Source organism: Gadus chalcogrammus, chromosome 4 (genome assembly GCF_026213295.1).
Source record: "Gadus chalcogrammus isolate NIFS_2021 chromosome 4, NIFS_Gcha_1.0, whole genome shotgun sequence".
In the NCBI taxonomy this organism is placed as follows: Eukaryota; Metazoa; Chordata; class Actinopteri; order Gadiformes; family Gadidae; genus Gadus; species Gadus chalcogrammus.
In genome coordinates, this window is record NC_079415.1 from 15803101 (window position 1) to 15819781 (window position 16681).

General features: G+C 44.8%; 2 protein-coding genes and 1 long non-coding RNA gene across 3 annotated transcripts; 2 read left to right on the plus strand and 1 right to left on the minus strand.

The window, feature by feature from the left end:
• Positions 1-441: 441 nt before the first annotated feature.
• On the minus strand, positions 442-5177 carry fbp1b (fructose-1,6-bisphosphatase 1b). Its single transcript, XM_056587844.1, has 8 exons — positions 4916-5177; positions 3939-4101; positions 3689-3781; positions 3114-3254; positions 2687-2824; positions 1732-1851; positions 1050-1239; positions 442-690 (listed from the first exon to the last, which is right to left on the minus strand). Exons 1-7 carry the CDS (start codon positions 5083-5085, stop codon positions 1051-1053), a joined length of 1014 nt encoding a protein of 337 aa, XP_056443819.1. The 5' UTR covers positions 5086-5177; the 3' UTR covers positions 442-690; position 1050.
• LOC130380600 (uncharacterized) lies at positions 4437-8853 on the plus strand. The gene is made up of 3 exons (XR_008895309.1): positions 4437-5282; positions 7872-8445; positions 8683-8853. It is a non-coding gene; the product is annotated as an uncharacterized LOC130380600 (long non-coding RNA).
• A 1038-nt stretch (positions 8854-9891) lies between these two features.
• LOC130380598 (KN motif and ankyrin repeat domain-containing protein 1-like) lies at positions 9892-16675 on the plus strand. Its single transcript, XM_056587843.1, has 10 exons — positions 9892-9977; positions 10792-11067; positions 11170-11322; positions 11556-11655; positions 11853-11940; positions 12716-12935; positions 13542-13684; positions 14388-14588; positions 14999-15157; positions 15592-16675. The coding sequence occupies exons 2-9, from the start codon at positions 10812-10814 to the stop codon at positions 15128-15130; spliced, it is 1293 nt and encodes a 430-aa protein (XP_056443818.1). The 5' UTR covers positions 9892-9977; positions 10792-10811; the 3' UTR covers positions 15131-15157; positions 15592-16675.
• The last annotated feature ends 6 nt before the right edge of the window (positions 16676-16681 follow it).

Sequence of the window (16681 nt, forward strand, 5' to 3'; positions counted from 1 at the left end):
TCAACGATTCCCACTCCTCAAAGAAGTGGAAAATCTCAGTTACCAATTCATTAGCTTCAATATATTCCTACCAAACAATCTAGGGATTGGTATGGCTGTTATCTTGGCAAATGTTTCCCAGAGAGATAGCCGAGGAACCATAGGTGAAGTCAGGGAACAAGGCTGGTAGCTCACAAAACTGCTTCTAAACCTCATCGTCATACCGGCCTTTGTATTGGATGCATAGATATGAAGATATGCTCAAATATATAGGCACCGTTGGCCTTTCTAAAATATAGTGTTAATAAATCTGCAGTTGAATACATTTGTTTTGACTCTTTGTTTGCACATGGCACAATAAATGAGGATCCATTTATGAATAAAACAATTTTAGCACCTCATGTTGACACAGATTTTAGCCAGCAAACGAAAAAACTTGTTTCATCAATTACTCCTTTATTAAAAAAAAAGAAAAACAACTGAATGGGTATCTGATACTAGGTCTCGATAAATAGCACTCAGACATTCACATTTATAGGAACACAACATATCAGTCCCCATGGACCCATTGAGCTTTCACAATTGCGTACAATCGCTCCTGATTTCCCTTTGTGCCTTCATCAGCCGGTCGATGCGGAGGAGCTGGGGCACAGAGAAGGTGCTGCTGGAGTCCTTTGTGTTAATTTTCCTCGTTACCGCTCCACGGTTCTCCTGTTGATTTAGATGAACACATGTTTGCCATGTTAATGTCATCCTCTTAATGTATAAACAACATTTGACTTGTACACACATGACGTCAATTTACCTTTTGCAGTGCACTTTAGTATACAGGCCTCGTACATTATCAAATCTGATCCGAAACGGGCAAGTTTTAGTCATGCATTACCTCCCGGGCCCTGGTTCTAACAGGGGGCAGTAGATAATATTGTAAATACAAATACAGTGGTGAAAAACATCATCTATTGTTATGATGACTACACGTTAGTGAGTACGGGCGGTGTGTGGGGGAGATGAATATGAAATCATCAAGGCCATCTAAAACCACGGTGTCCGTGACATCGCCGCCTCACCTCACTTCACGTGCTTCTTGAAGATGGCGAGGTACTCCTGCACGTCGTCGGGGGAGCCCAGCACCACGGGACACCTCTCGTGGATGTTGGTGGGCTGGATGTCCAGCACGCTCACGCTGCCCGTGGTGGCTAGCCCCCCTGCCTGCTCGATGATGAAGGCCATGGGGTTGCACTCATACAGCAGCCTGAGCTGAAGGGCAAAACAACAAATCAAAGGCCGCATGAGGACCGGGAAATCAATGGGATGGGGGTCATGCAAAGAGGGGTGCTTTTCGTTACATGGCCTTACACACTGGCATATACTTTTATTTATTCCGCATTGTTGCTGTTAATTTAAAGGCCCCATGACATGCCACCAGGTGTGAGTGTGATTAGCCGTCACAAGCCGTTTTGGAAATCTGCCAAATCAGAGGTGGGCGTGTCCACCTAGATGTGTGACGGATAAATGAGCAACGTTTGCTACAGTCCACTCAATAGGCTGGTAGACTGATCTATCCAGCACGCATCTAGGTGGACATGCCCACCTGGGATGTCATAAGGGGCAGATTTCCAAAACGGCTTGTAACGGCTAATCACACAGCACCTGGTGCTATGTCATGGAACCTTTAATTCCATTATGTTCCCATGGGGATGAGTGGCCTAAAGCAGCCATCGGGCTGAGTGGTTTGGTCGATGACAGTACCTTGCCTTTGGGGCTCTTGACGTTGGCGGGGTACAGGAAGATTCCTCCATAGACCAGAGTTCTGTGGACGTCGGCCACCATGGAGCCCACGTAGCGAGCGCCGTATGGAGCAGAGCCGTCCTATCGGGACACAAAGTGGTGAAGAACAAGTGCTGAGTACATGCGTGGATGGCACATGGGGGCAGCCTCCCACTAGGTTTACCAAATCCAGTTTTGTCAATTCAGAGGTTTGTTTTTTTAAACCTCTGATGTTTCTCAGTTCCTTTCAATTAGAAACTTATGAAACTTATGAAATAACTTGGACATGCAATGCATGTGTTCTGTCTCGGAGGGTTTGCAAATTAGAAAAGTAGTTAGATAAACACAAATATTTAGTACCCGGTATTTGAGTTAATTGTCATTCTCCTGCCTGACATGGCCTGCTGGAATAAGAATATATATCTCAAAGGGTGTTTGAATGCAGAACAATTTCAGAGTTACATTGAAGATATATTCTCAGGGCAACTCCTCGACCTAAAGATGCTCTGTGGGGATCAAATAAAGAGTACAGCACTCTAGCCACTACACTATACTGCCCCCTACAGTACATGTGGGTACAACATACAGGATGTCATACAGGATGTTGTACAATCCTCCTGGCACTCAGAATATGAATAGCTTTTGATTCTCCACATGTGGATCTTGCTATTGCAGTCAACTTTGGTCTATTTTATTTTCTTCCATTAAACCCTAAGAAGGAATTGCATGAATTTGCATAAACTGAGGCCAAAGATGGAGGCTTTTTATTTATTTTGTTCCCAGCTATGTTCAGTGTGATATGGTCCTTGTTATACCGTCAGGGAAGTTCTGGTAAAGACACCTGTCTTCACGTTGCAATTGCATTGCATTGCAGAGTTGGCACGCCCTATTCCAAAGTGGAGAGATCCTTCCTGATTGGACAATGTGTTGTCCTTACCGTTGGGTACTTCTTCTTCTGCAGGTACTCAGTGACATCAGGGTTGAAATGCTGTGCGTATCCTTCGTTCAAACTGTAGATCTTTCCCTTCTTCTTGATCCTCACGTCTTTGTCAGTGAGTATAAACTCACCGATGGACTGCATGAAACAAGACACGATGAAAAATCTGTCTTGATTCAGAGTTGTTGTAAGTTGAGGGTTTTTCGGTATTTGATATTCATATTTCGTGTTATATATATATATATATATTTCAGCTGACCTACTGTTTATGTCTATCGTACATTTGTATTTCTGTTTTTATTTGTATGTTGTCATCAGGGGGTCATTGAAAAAGAGAGCCTGCTCTAAAGTGCCTATCCTGAATAATAAAGGTTAAATATTATAATATATAATATTATATTTTTTAATTCCTATGGCAGAGACGTACCGGGTCCAGCATGAAGCAGTTGACCCCTTGCCCGGTTGAGAGCACCATCATGGTGGCGCTCCCGTACAAGGCGTAACCCGCAGCAACCATCTTTCTCCCGGGCTGCAGGGCGTCGTTCTCGCTGGGCGCGCCGTCTGTGGTCTGGAACAACAAGAGAACAAAACGTGAGCAGGTGAGCACTTACTGTCCAGAGATTTCACCATAACGTGTTTCTGACACAACCCCGCCCCAATCCCACACACACACTAGGCTACTGTGATCTGCTGATAACTGATATGTTTTGGTTCCTTGTTAAGCAAGTCACCTCGTTTCTGCCTATGGTTGTCTGATGTAACTTAACTTTAAATAAACAAACACACAATTTTTTGATAGTTTTGTATATAAATTTCATATATTTACATCTATATATATATATCTATATATATCTATATCTATATATCTATATCTTATTATTAGTAGTAGTATTAATAGCTCAAAAGCTTTCAAAAACAACAAACTTAATCCAAAATATACTTTTCAAATGCAAATGATCAACATATTTTCTGTGTAAAATGACGTATTAAAAAACCACATACTTTTCTATAGATGGCAAAGATTGATCCGATTGATACGAGACAGTCAATGTTTGACGAGCCGTCCAGAGGATCGAAACAAACAATGTATTTACCCTGTGGAGAAAATTAGCGACGTCAATGATATTCATGATCGAAACTAACCACACACACACACACACACACACACACACACACACACACACACACACACACACACACACACACACACACACACACACACACACACACACACACACACACACACACACACCTGCTTGTCTGGCTCCACAATGATGGCCTTCTCGTCCTCCTCTGACACCAACACACAGGAGGTGAAGGAGGACTTGATCATGTTGATGACCAGGTCATTGGACAGCACGTCCAGCTTCTTCACCTGGTCACCAGTCACGTTAGTGTTCCCAGCGATGCCATAGCTGGTCAAACAATGAGATGAGGGTCAGGTCAAACAATGAGATGAGGGTCAGGCCACACATTGAGATGAGGGTCAGGCCAGACATTGAAATGAGGGTCAGGCCAGACATTGAGACGAGGGTCAGTCCAAAACAATGAGATGAGAGTCAGGCCAGACAATGAGATGAGGGTCAGGACAGACAATGAGATGAGGGTCAGGACAGACAATGAGATGAGGGTCAGTCCAAAACACCCTTTTGCGACATCGCCAGTGAAGGAACTGAACGTGAATGAATGAGCCAATAGTAGCATGCAGGCGCCAAGAGGAAGTAAATAAACCACGCACACCCACGTTTCAGGAAGGAATGCGGTGAAACCGGACTTTCTAGAAACTAATTATTTATGCGAAAGAAGTAGTGAACGAAATGCAGTGCAGGGCGATAAACCATAGTAATAATTATAAACATTGTATTTTCGTTTGCATATCCGTGTTTTAATAACACTGCGAGCGGATCAGAGTTGCACAGGAAAAGTTGCAGAGGGCACCCTGGTCCAACAGAGCCGATAAGATGTTCGATTATACTAATGATTAATTATTAATGATTTGTGAGTATATTCAGGACGGAGCTGTCAGTGACACACCCCTTTAGTCAAACACAAGACACAAAAAGACACAAACAACATGACTGTGACCGTTATCAAAGTTAAACAAAACAACTGCAGAGAAAGGAGACGATAGGGTACAAATAAAGCTCATACATAACCCTCTATAACTACAAATAGTCTTAGTTAGTGAATGCTAAAATAAGTTTGACGAAATAAGTTGTAAAATCTCACAGGTTAGCGATGCCTGCCTTCCTCACAGCGGTGGAGATTGCTTTCACCGCGGTGCAGATGGAGTTAAGCAGGGTGGTGAGCTCCCCGGTGCCCTGCGCCTTCCTCCCCTCCTCCAGGACGAACCGGGTCAGGGTCACCACGTTGGTGTCGAAGGCCCCCTTGTCGGACATATCGATGCTGCTGCTGGTAAACCTTGGTGACTGGGAGAACTGGCCCTGGCTTTGCGTCAAGTAAGGGAGACGAAGTTCAGCGCTCACGCTATAATGGAACAGCGGTGCAAAGGTTGAGGAAGAGCAGGCAGGGGTGTGCGTTGATTTGGGCCAATCGCGGCCAGGCGTCCTCCTGGGGACAGGGATAACTTCGGACGGTATGTATAAAGAGAGGGGGAGCAAAGTGCGAAGATACTGAAATAATGGATTATGTCGCTCCTCTGTGTGAATGGCGCTAGCATCATACAGTCGCACAACATGTGCACGTTTATGGCCTGGAATCTGCACATTTACACATTACAATCGGAGTATTTAGGATGTCAGCACAAATTAATAAGCAACTTATTTCCCACAAAATTAATCAAGGATAAGTAACTTAACAGGGACAGATAATGGCCAGAAATGAATGATAAACCAATAGGCCTAAGTTAAGGCAGTCTCACATCGGGCACACTCATTTTTCCATTTCAGTCTTAGGCCTACTATAGGCCTACACTGAAAAATGGTAACAATATATCTTGTAATATTGTAACATGCATTATTAAGTGTTAAAATGAAATCGAACTATTCCACCTATTTTGACGACAGAAACTTTCTATATAATATGGATTATGAGCTTAATAACATGAGAGTGTAATACGGGATACCTCTTCAAAACATTGAATAAATTATAAACCACTCAGAGTGGATTTATGGTCATGCATTTCTCTCCCATGTAGCTTTGCATTTGAGTACAGGATCAAACACGATCATAGGGTATGCTTTTTCCACCCCAATGGACTGCAGTCTAAAGGTGAACACTTGTTTTCCATGACGCACACAAGAAGGGTTCTGTATCGATCTGACGGGATTTTTGTACACAAAGTGGCGAGTCCATGACTGTGCCAAATCACCCCATACTTTCAATGTAATGATATCACGGTAATGTAAATACCTGTGGGGTTGAGGCAGCATGCAGTCTATGCATGACGCTATAATAACCATCCAGGATCATGCAAGAGGGTAAAGTTCACATCACAGGTTATTACCTCAGCCCCTGTGTGCATCTTAGAGTGTGTGTGTGTGTGTGTGTGTGTGTGTGTGTGTGTGTGTGTGTGTGTGTGTGTGTGTGTGTGTGTGTGTGTGTGTGTGTGTGTGTGTGTGTGTGTGTGTGTGTGTGTGTGTGTGTGTGTGTGTGTGCGTGTGTTTGTTTGTGCATGTTAGTGTGTGTATGTGGGTGTCTGTTTGTCTGCATGCGTGCAAGGATATATGTACAGCAGTATGTGTCTCTTAGGTCTTAACTGTCCTTTCTCTTGCCTAATACATGCACATGATAGGTCAGCTCCCACGTAAGGCAATTCGTAAGGGACACGTTGTTTCACAAAAGGCAGCTTATTTGACCTTTGAACTTAAACAAGCTTGACTAAACAGGCATTCTTACAATCCCTGTACACTCATGTTGTGAGCTAATGTTTTGTGATGGCCAAAAGCTATCTTGTTTGGCAGTATTTTACAAAACGAATGTAAAACAACGTGTATAGACATGACTTATGGATTATGATGCGGGATAATTCAAAAACAATCAACCAATGAATTCGAATATTCTTCTGTATAATGTGTATTTTACCATGATCCTAGACAAAGTACTTTCACTTGAATGTCAAAATAGGCTTTCAAGAATGCATGCATTACATTAAGGAGTGGCAACAATTCAAAGTCTGGTACATGTCTGTGTTTTTTAAAAATCCCATGTCACTCATACATTAGGAGGGGTATAACAACAGCCTAGCAGGCACAACCGCCCTGTGGTCCTTAATGCGGGGTTGAAATAGCATTCCTTGGTAGTCAGTTTTGTCGAAGCCCATTTCCAAGTCACAATATAACTCATTTTACTCACTTTAATACCACATCTTTGCCAGGCATTGGAATCTTGATTGTTGATACAATGTCCGTATTTGATCACTAGCGCTCTAGAGGTGGTAAAAATTCATTTTCATTAGGTTCTTCTTAGCGATATTGCCAAGCATGCTTTGTGGGACAGAGAGGGCCTTTTGTGCTGTGAGACAACAGCGCTAAACTGAGAAGGTCTGCATAAGCATGCAGACATTCTACTACTTTTCTACCTATTACTGTAACGTGTGCTTATTGAGGAGGAAATCAACTCAGCGCCACCGCTTCTGCTGATTCTGCTCCTCCCGGGGTGTATGATGTCTCGTTTGGCGTTATATTACCTGCATGTAAGCACTGTAAGGTTATCTGCTATTGATTTAGAGAGACAGAGAGAGAGAGGGATGATAGAGAGAGAGACATGGGGAGAGAGAGAGATAGGGGTGGAGAGAAAGGAAGGGGAGGGGAGAAATAGAGAGAGGAAGAGAGAGAAAAATACAAAGAAAGAGCGAGCTGGAGAGAGAGAGAGAGAGAGAGAGAGAGAGAGAGAGAGAGAGAGAGAGAGAGAGAGAGAGAGAGAGAGAGAGAGAGAGAGAGAGAGAGAGAGAGAGAGAGAGAGAGAGAGAGAGAGAGAGAGAGAGAGAGGGGGGGAAGGCAGACAGAGGGAACAGGGAGAGAGAGGGGTGAATGAATTGAAAGACAGAAAGAAGGAAAGGGAAAAGAGAGGAGAGACATAAAGAGAGAGATAGGGAGGGTTGGGCCTCTAAGAAGAGAGAGACAGGGGTTTGGAGAGAAAGAGAAGGACAAATGAAAGAGATAACTAATGAGGGATGTGGGATGTGGGTAACAATTTTTCTTTCCTGTAAAATCTGTGTCTGCAGACGACATTAGTATTCTATTGGTGGATCTGGCTGGGTCTCAGGACAGTGAACACCGTAAGAAATGGACCAGGTAATTTGTATGGACAACTCTTGTTTTATTTTACATTGCTCTAGTTGTTAGTATAAGTATCCAATGTCTTGCACCGTATTTACAATTTTGACAACTTCATGGTTTGAAACCCTCAGGATCCCTGGTCCCCATATAAAAACCCTTTATTTATATTTTCCCTTTTTTGCTCATTTTTCATTCACTGCTTGACATACTTTGAGGTCTGTGGTTGAGAAGAAATGCCAAGAATATGGCTTGGCATTTAGAGGAAGACTTGCACTGTAATTATAGAGTGGGTCCAGTCTTAGCTTAAGACACATACCATGGGGAGGAAGTGTCAGTCCTGGATGATTCTAAAGTGCAGGTCCACACTATTTGTGAACCTTTTCCTGTCCCTCCTCCACGACTGAGAGGCACTAGCTGGAGACTTCAGTCAAAACACTACAAGAGTTCAGCTGGGAGAGACAGAATATAACTGTTTTTGACTCACTCAGAGCATGTCAGAGAGGAGTTTAAACTACTGAGGTAAGGAAATTGATTAATAGGGCAGCTGTTACTCTTTTTTCTTCCTACACTGTACATTGAATAGTGTCACTTTTTAAGATCCATGAAATAACACAATTCTAATAGCTTGCTTTATCTAATATATGTTTCAATGTGCTTATGTTTTTGTTTTGCTTTTTGTTATGGGTGTTTTTAATTGCATAACTGTATTTTCCTAATCAGAGTAAGAGTAATAACATTTCTGCTTGATCCTCCTAGGTACCAGGAAATCTGGCTTTACCAAGAGTGTGCTTACCAGTCTCAGAGGAGCCTGTGGTTGCTAGCTCAACCCCAGATACTTCAAGTGTGATTTCCACAACGGCATCAAAATTAGGCGACTAAGCTTCAAAAGAAGGCCCAGAGTGGCAGCCAACCATGTGGAACCACTGCCCAGTGATGTGTCATCTGGACGAAGGGTGCTTGCAGAATCGATGTTATCGCCAAGTGGCGAGGAGGATAGAAGAGTGTTGACCATGTCGTCTCTCACCAGGGGTCGGCCTCCCCTTCCCCCACCTCATGGTCCCTCCTCTGACACTGCATCCTACAGAAAGGAGACAACTACAGACACGGTCGAACGCTCAGAGTCCAGGACGTCCAGACCCGAGCCCAAAGCCAGATCCTTGGCATCACTGAGACGGGATCCAGCGTTGGACAACCCCCAGGTGAAGGCCAACAAAACCTTGGAGCAGGAAACGACCCGACCGTCTCCCCCTGAGCCACTTCCACGCCGACGGCTAGCCAGCTTTGGAGGAGTGAGCTCGACCGGGTCGCTTTCCCCTTTCACAGGCCTCGGTGCGTACAATCAGAACAACAATGGAAACAAAACCAGTGGAGGCTTAGAACTCGAGCTGAATTCCAGCACAAGAGGTAGCACAGGATCCCTGAAATTTAGTCCTCAAAGCCCCATGCATTTGCATCACGTCCGTGACCAGATGGTGGTGGCCCTGCAGAAGCTGAAGGAGCTGGAGGATCAGGTTAAGACCATCCCCATCCTGCAGGTCAAGATCTCAGTCCTCCAGGAGGAGAAGAGGCAGCTGCTCTCTCAGTTCAGGAACCACAATGGAAGCCAGGACCTTGATGACGTGTTCAGGAGGAGAGCCTACAGCACGGGGGCCACTGCAAACCTACAGAATGCTTCGAAAGTAGAGAATGACGTGAATGAGAACCAGGAGGAGGTTTCAAGTGACTGCACGCGAGGCCTCAGGGACCTACAGATGCTCAGTAAGGAGATGCAGGCCTTGGAAAGGACTATTAAAGGCGGTCATTTGCAAGAGCAGCTTGGACTCAGTAATAACACTCCTTGTGCCGGATCTGCCAAGTCCCTTGCCGTTGGTACAAATTTAGAAATCAATCAAATAAAAACATGCAAATGCTCCAAACTCATTGAGACCCGCTCCATTGAAACAGGGGTCAACCTTGGACATGTAACAGAATTGGAAGCAGAGCGGGCGGTGCAGCAAGGACTAACTGAGGCCCTGGAAGAGAGAGTTGGTCAGTTGGAGGAGGAGTTGAAGGTATCTGCACTCCAGAAAGGAATGAGTCTCCTTAAACTAGAGCTTCAGGCTGCAGAAGAGAGGAATCGGGTGGACAAGTTCGCCAATACTATGCCTGGTTCTCAGAGCAAAGCCACTATGACAGAGATTTACACCACCAGCAAGGGGGTGGGCAACCACGTAGAGCTGCGTGAAGCTAGCACAGGAGATAGCATTGAGTTCTGCACAGTGGGGACATCTTGTAGGCCCGAGTTTAGGAGTATAGGCACTTGCTCGGATGTGCCCATGAGCCAGTGGCGTGAAAAGGTTGAAACAAAGGAACAGTGTGTAGGGGCTCATATTTCCACAAATAACCAGGGCATTGGGACAGAGATTAGGACATGTGATTTAGGAACCAATACAGATTTAATAATCGAAATTGGACAAGCACGGATGGAATACCTTACTGTGTCTTGTGGAGGTCTCGATAGCAAAGCCAGAGATTTATGTGGAATGGTTGATTTTTGCCCAATGGCCTTACCTCTGACAGCCTCACAACACACCAACACAGAGTCCCATTCAGTGACACGCTTCACCAATACAACGCATGCCTCAAACACAAACTCCAGCACCAACACCATCCTAAATACAGAGGAGAAGCACACCAACACCACACAACCAGTCACAAGAACAGTCTCTGTAAGTAACAGGGTCAAACTTATCAGAGGGGTTTCAGAACCCTGCCCTGTTTGTTCAGGAATGTCTGCACAGCTTGGAGTTATGCCAACACCAGCTCAAAAAGCAAAAACCAAAGACATGGGTGTTGGATTTACCAACATCAATGATCATTTCTTAGTGGGCCTGAAAACCAGGAACATGGCCTCGGGTCCTTCCCATCTACCTGATTCCAGCAGGACCAGAAGCATCGGTGTGGGAGAGGGAAAGGTGAGGAACCTGTCAAGGTCTTCTCAGTTCTTTCCTCAGATGCCCCCGCAACCAATGCAGTCCCAATGGGATCCACAGTTGACCCATGGCATGGAGCAGATGCAAAGCCTGCTGAAGGAGCAGCATGTTCTCAACAGCCCAGGCACCTGCGATCAGAGGCCACGACCACAAGACACCCAGTGTGAAGGTACCAATGAACTCAAACTTTTTCTTTGTATTCACTCCCTTGATTTTTGTATAGTTTAAAGCAATCATCAAAATCATCTAATATCAACCTTCTGTACTACAGCCCAAATCCAGTCTCCATCATGGCCGCCTGATGATTTCACACGGAGGGATCAGCCGAACTCAGGGATCAGTGAAGTGAGTTGCGACCTAATCGACTCAGGGGTCAAAAGAAAGATTAAACTGATGGAGCAGCATGCATCCTCTGGTCTGCAAGGTAAGCATATATGACATATAGTGTCAAATGACAGAAATTAATTTATCATTAATGATTCATGTGTAACTAATCCTGACAATTTACACCTAACTAATGTTATTATAAATTAACATATACTCATATTACCTACAAGGTCTGTATAGAAAATTGTGTGAACTGTGTAAAGTGTATATTCTTTTGAATAAATTGCCAAATCGGTGATATAGCTTGTGTTGTTCGATGGTCCCATCCAGACAGGTCAGCCAATATGCCACGCTCCACAGCTAAGAAACCCAGCGCTGACCAGGGCAGCCACAGCAGGAGGGGCTCCAAGTTCATGGGGGTGTCGGCAAGGTAAGGGTGTCATGCTCTACCTTCTGATGGGTTTTAAAGAAGGCAAGGTTGACCTGGGATACATCGTCTATTGATTTGCTTTATCTACAATATTGAAGTTCAGTTTTGATTATTGTATTTTTGACAGATTTTTGTATTAAAACCGACTCAGACTCACCGCCTCAAACCTCTAAATGTGTTTGCTTTTATATCTTAAGGTTTAAGATAAGTGAGGCTATTCTTACAGCCTGTCAAGCTTTAAGGACTTATCTAAGGGATCGAAAGGCCTTATCAAGCAAGGAATTGGTGAGTATGGCTTTAAAGTCAATAGGAGTCGCCTGCAAAAACACTCTCTCGCTCTCGCTCTCTCTCTCCCTCTCCCTCTCCCCCTCTCTCTCTCTCAAACCTCAACCAACCACAGACAGGGTGTGTCTCGGGAGTGTTGTTTTTAAGCAAGTGGGATCGGACACAATCCGAACAGGGATGTGTGCCAGCATCTCAGCACAAACAGTTATCCTCTGTGCGGGAATATTTTTAACCAAACCAAAACAAGGCTAATTTTAGGCCCTGCCGTTCTGCGTCTCTGTTTGGCCCCATGGTGTAGGCCTATACATGGCTGATACAAGAAAACAAATGGGTCAAGATTACAGCACATTGATCATGAATAACAGCACATTGCTCATGAATAACTTTGATATGAATGGCTGCTCGCTGCTAGACTCTGTAGCTTCTGAGAGGTTGTTTTGTTAGCATGCTAGTTAATGGTAAGTGGACCGCATTTATATAGTGCTTTTTTAACCAGTTGCCACTCAAAGCTCTTTACAATATTGCCTCACATTCCCCCATTGATACACACATTCACACACGGCAGCAGTGTCAGCCATGCAAGGGGACAGCCAGCTCGTCCGGAGCAGCTAGGGTGAGGCGTCTTGCTCAGGGACACCTCGACACTCTCACGCCAGGAAGAGCCGGGATTGAACTAGCAACCACCGGTTACCAGCCAACCTGCTCTACCTGAGCCACATCCTGCCGAATTGATTGTGATGTAGTTGTATGTGTCTTGTATGCTTTCCTCCCGCAGCAAGTCTGCCTCCACACTCTCCAACAGGAGTGGTTCAGCGTCTCAAGCCCCAAGTGGGCCAACGCCGCCATGGTGGAGGACTACCTGGGGGCCTTCAGGGCCGTGTCCCCTGCCGTGCTGCACCACGTCGCCAACATGGCCGACGGCAACGGCAACACCTCGCTGCACTACAGCGTGTCCCACTCCAACTTCGCCGTGGTGAAGAAGATGCTAGACTCAGGTACCGTTAGTACGCATTGGATCCTAACTTTCATGTGTGTGTATGAGAGCATGGTCGTCATGGTTACCACTGTGAATCTGACTTTTCCAGCTACAAAGTACACACAGGCACAAAGGAAACACAAAGCTTCAAAAGCTCTTCAAAATTCCCTTTGAATAAGTTGGAAGTCTTGAAAAGACATTGAACAAATGTCATGGAATTAAATCTTCATGGTTTTTCATGCATAGAAAAAAAAGAGATAAGAACTGTCCAATTACCCAATTGACAGAATTAGGGAGGGGAGTGAAGCAAAAAGATGAACTCATGCAGATATTATAAGAATTCTCATCCAACAGAGGCGTACTCGTAGGACCAACACAGGTGTCGCTCATCACACAAATTATGGGTCTACTCCTTTGATGCACCAGGGCACGGCTAGTAGCAGACCCATCATTAGTGTTTTGAGCCACAGCAGCAAAATTTTGTCCGAATTCCACCATGAATATTAATCCCCAAATACTGGTTTAATGATGATCACAGTGTTACAGTGATATGGTTCTGTCAATCTATGAAACACCCTATCCATTTTAAAACATGCATCTCCCTTCATGCCAACCGTCGCTGCAGGAGTGTCTAACGTCAACCAGCAGAACAAGGCGGGCTACACGCCGGTCATGCTGGCCACGCTTGCGGCTGTGAGTTCACCGGAGGACATGCGCGTGGTGGAGGAGCTGTTCGCCAGAGGGGACGTCAACGCCAAGGCCAGTCAGGTCAGCGCTGCACTTGGCAGGGTGTGCGACTCCCAGCCGATTGTTGACCCAGGTTCAAATCCCGGTGTCTAAACAGCCTCCTTGATGACTAACTACCTGAACCCCACACTACCACAGTTTGAATCCCTCTGTAGGGTAAAGACGTGCTACTGCATGCATAACCCTTGGCATTGTTGATAGAGATTGACCGGTAACCTGCTAATTCAGCGTTGATGAGACATAACTGTCCTCCGGTTATTGAATGTGACTTAAAGGACGTTTACAGGGGAGCTGGCAGCAGCCACGAATCAGAGAAATCCTAAAATCCTCTTAAACAAAGTTCATTGGGTGTGCTTGTCCTCTAATGACATATATCTGAAGTCACTTTTGATAAAAGTATCGTCTAAATGCGGATGGCAGTAGCTGAGGAGGAAGAGCGGGTTGACTGGTAACCGGAAGCTGGTTCGATCCCCGGCTCTCCGGAGTGTCGAGGTGCTAACCCTAACTGCTCCTGACGAGCTGGCTGTCACCCTGCGTGGTTGGCTCCGCCGTCGGTGTGTGAATGAGCTTTTGTAAGTCGCTTTGGATAAAAGGACAAAAATCCCTAAATATAAATATAACGAACAATAATGCATGATAAAGAACGACCAACAACAACAATAGATCGATGAGGGCGGTACTCGTCCTGGCGCCGCCCCTGACCAGACGTCTCCCCTCTCACCAGGCGGGCCAGACGGCCCTGATGCTGGCGGTGAGCCACGGGAGGCTGGACATGGTGCGGGCCCTGCTGGAGCGTGGGGCGGACCTCAGCCTCCAGGACGAGGAAGGCTCCACCGCGCTCATGTGTGCCAGCGAGCACGGCCACGCCAACATCGTCAGGCTGCTGCTGGCCCAGCCCGCCTGCGACACGGCGCTGAGTGACAGCGTGAGTCCCCCCACCGTCTGACCTCCTAAATCAGCTCCGGTTTTGAGAGCCGAACCCGCCCGTCGTTTGTTTCGCATGCAATAAATAAACAAGGTGGTAACAATGGGTGGAATGATGATGATGATGATGACGATGATGAGGATTATTATTTATATTATTTCATATATTGTTGTTGTATCTCTGTTTATATATAATGTTAAAAAATGTACTGCAATTAGCATTTATAATTAGATATTGATTTGAATTCTGATCTCAAGCTCTCTCGCTCTCTCTCTCTCTCTCTCTATATATACATAACACGCTCACACACACACACATGCACACACACTCTATAAAACACTCACACAAACAGTATAATTGCTATGAAGCCCTCCTGCTAGACGTATTGAGCCGTCTATTTGTGACCGTAGGACGGCAGCACTGCCCTGTCCATCGCCTTGGAGGCGGGCCATCATGACATCGCTCTGCTGCTGTACGCACACGCCAACTTCTCCAGAGGGCAGATACCAGCACACAGCTCCTTATCATCACAGAAGCCCTGAGTACCACGGTTTTGATACTGTTATAAGGTGAAACATGTCTCTCTGTGTGTGTGTGTGTGTGTGTGTGTGTGTGTGTGTGTGTGTGTGTGTGTGTGTGTGTGTGTGTGTGTGTGTGTGTGTGTGTGTGTGTGTGTGTGTGTGTGTGCGTTGTGTGTGTGTCTCTGCGTGTTGCATTGTTTGCATGTATGTATGTGGTATGTGTGTGTTTGTTTGGTATGTGTGTCTCTGTGTTATAGTGTTTGCATGTTTGAGGTATGTATGTGTATATGTGTGTGGCATGTGTGTGGGTGTGGGTGTGTGTGCATGAACATGCGTGTTTTCATGTATGTATGTGCATGTGTGTGCACCCAGGCACGTGTGTGTGTGCGGGCCTTTGTATTTGTCTCTCTACGTGGGTGTGTGCCTGCACGTATGTGTTTTTTTATGTGTGTGTGTGTATGTGTGTGTGTGTTTACTTATAGGTACCTGCACGTCATGTTGGGGAGCCTCCTCAGTCTCCTGGGGGGAATAGTGGCTCTTAATTAAAATGACATTACATCTGCTTACCCGACGGTGCTGGCTCCCATGGATATTTAATACAAGCCCTTTCTAAGCATATTCAAGATTTCAAGATCAAAGCACTCGGCAGAGGAGACTCTCCACAACAATATTCACATTTTCAGAAGGGCTGCACCGCATAGCATTTTGCACATCTTGCTTTAACACGTGTTTTGAGTATCAGACGTTGTTCTTTCTTTTGTTTTGCATAGACTTTTGCATAAAACGTTAAATTGCAGTAATGTGCAGTGTGCTTTTATTTGATGCATTAAAGAGGAAAGAGGAACTGAAGCATGCCAGCATATCTATAGTACTAAAACAGTGTTCACCATTACCTTGTTGAGGGGTGCCTTGTTTTTTTAATATACTGTAAAAATATATGCACAGCATTTATATCCCTCTATGTCAGGTGAGCCATTTGTGTGATAATGTGTATGAGGAGGACAAAAAAAGATTAAAATAATTGTGATGCATCAGATACAATGAATCAGTAATTAACAAGATTGAGATCTATGTATATTCATATAAAGGCCAATGTTACTAACAACCATGTTAATAATACAAAATTTATGTTTATTCCTATGGTCAGTGGTCAACTATCCTATCGAATTCAGTTTGAATTTGTCTCCTTTTTTCTGCATAACTTGATGTGCATACTGTGACTCATTTTCTCAGCAGTGGCAATAAAATACAATGCCATTTGAGGTCCACCATCAAATTTTGCTGTTGCTATGGTAACATTCACTGGTGGAAAGTGGTGTTTTGAGCAAGTGATTCGAGGGGAGAGGATAATGAAACAATATCTTCATTGTGTAGATTGACATTTTGGTTGTTTCTTTCTATCCATATAGAGAACCTAATAGCTTTCTTGACACATTGTTTGCATTGACAGACAATCAAATTATTTTAGACTGCAAAATGTATTTTTCTTCACCAACAATAAAATATTGATGCAATTACGCTTTAAAGAATACTCCTATCCAAACTATTTTAAACATTCCCTCTACTCTACCC

Excerpts from the sequence above, each read along its gene's own strand:
- LOC130380598 (XM_056587843.1), top strand. The coding sequence starts at position 10,812 with ATGGCCTCGGGTCCTTCCCATCTACCTGATTCCAGCAGGACCAGAAGC. Across the intron at positions 11,068-11,169 it reads ACAAGACACCCAGTGTGAAG|CCCAAATCCAGTCTCCATCA; the intron begins GTACCAATGAAC and ends TCTGTACTACAG. Across the intron at positions 14,589-14,998 it reads ACACGGCGCTGAGTGACAGC|GACGGCAGCACTGCCCTGTC; the intron begins GTGAGTCCCCCC and ends TTGTGACCGTAG.
- fbp1b (XM_056587844.1), bottom strand. The coding sequence starts at position 5,085 with ATGTCCGACAAGGGGGCCTTCGACACCAACGTGGTGACCCTGACCCGG. Across the intron at positions 3,255-3,688 it reads TCTTTGCCATCTATAGAAAA|ACCACAGACGGCGCGCCCAG; the intron begins GTATGTGGTTTT and ends TTGTTGTTCCAG. Across the intron at positions 2,825-3,113 it reads ACTGCTTCATGCTGGACCCG|TCCATCGGTGAGTTTATACT; the intron begins GTACGTCTCTGC and ends TGTTTCATGCAG.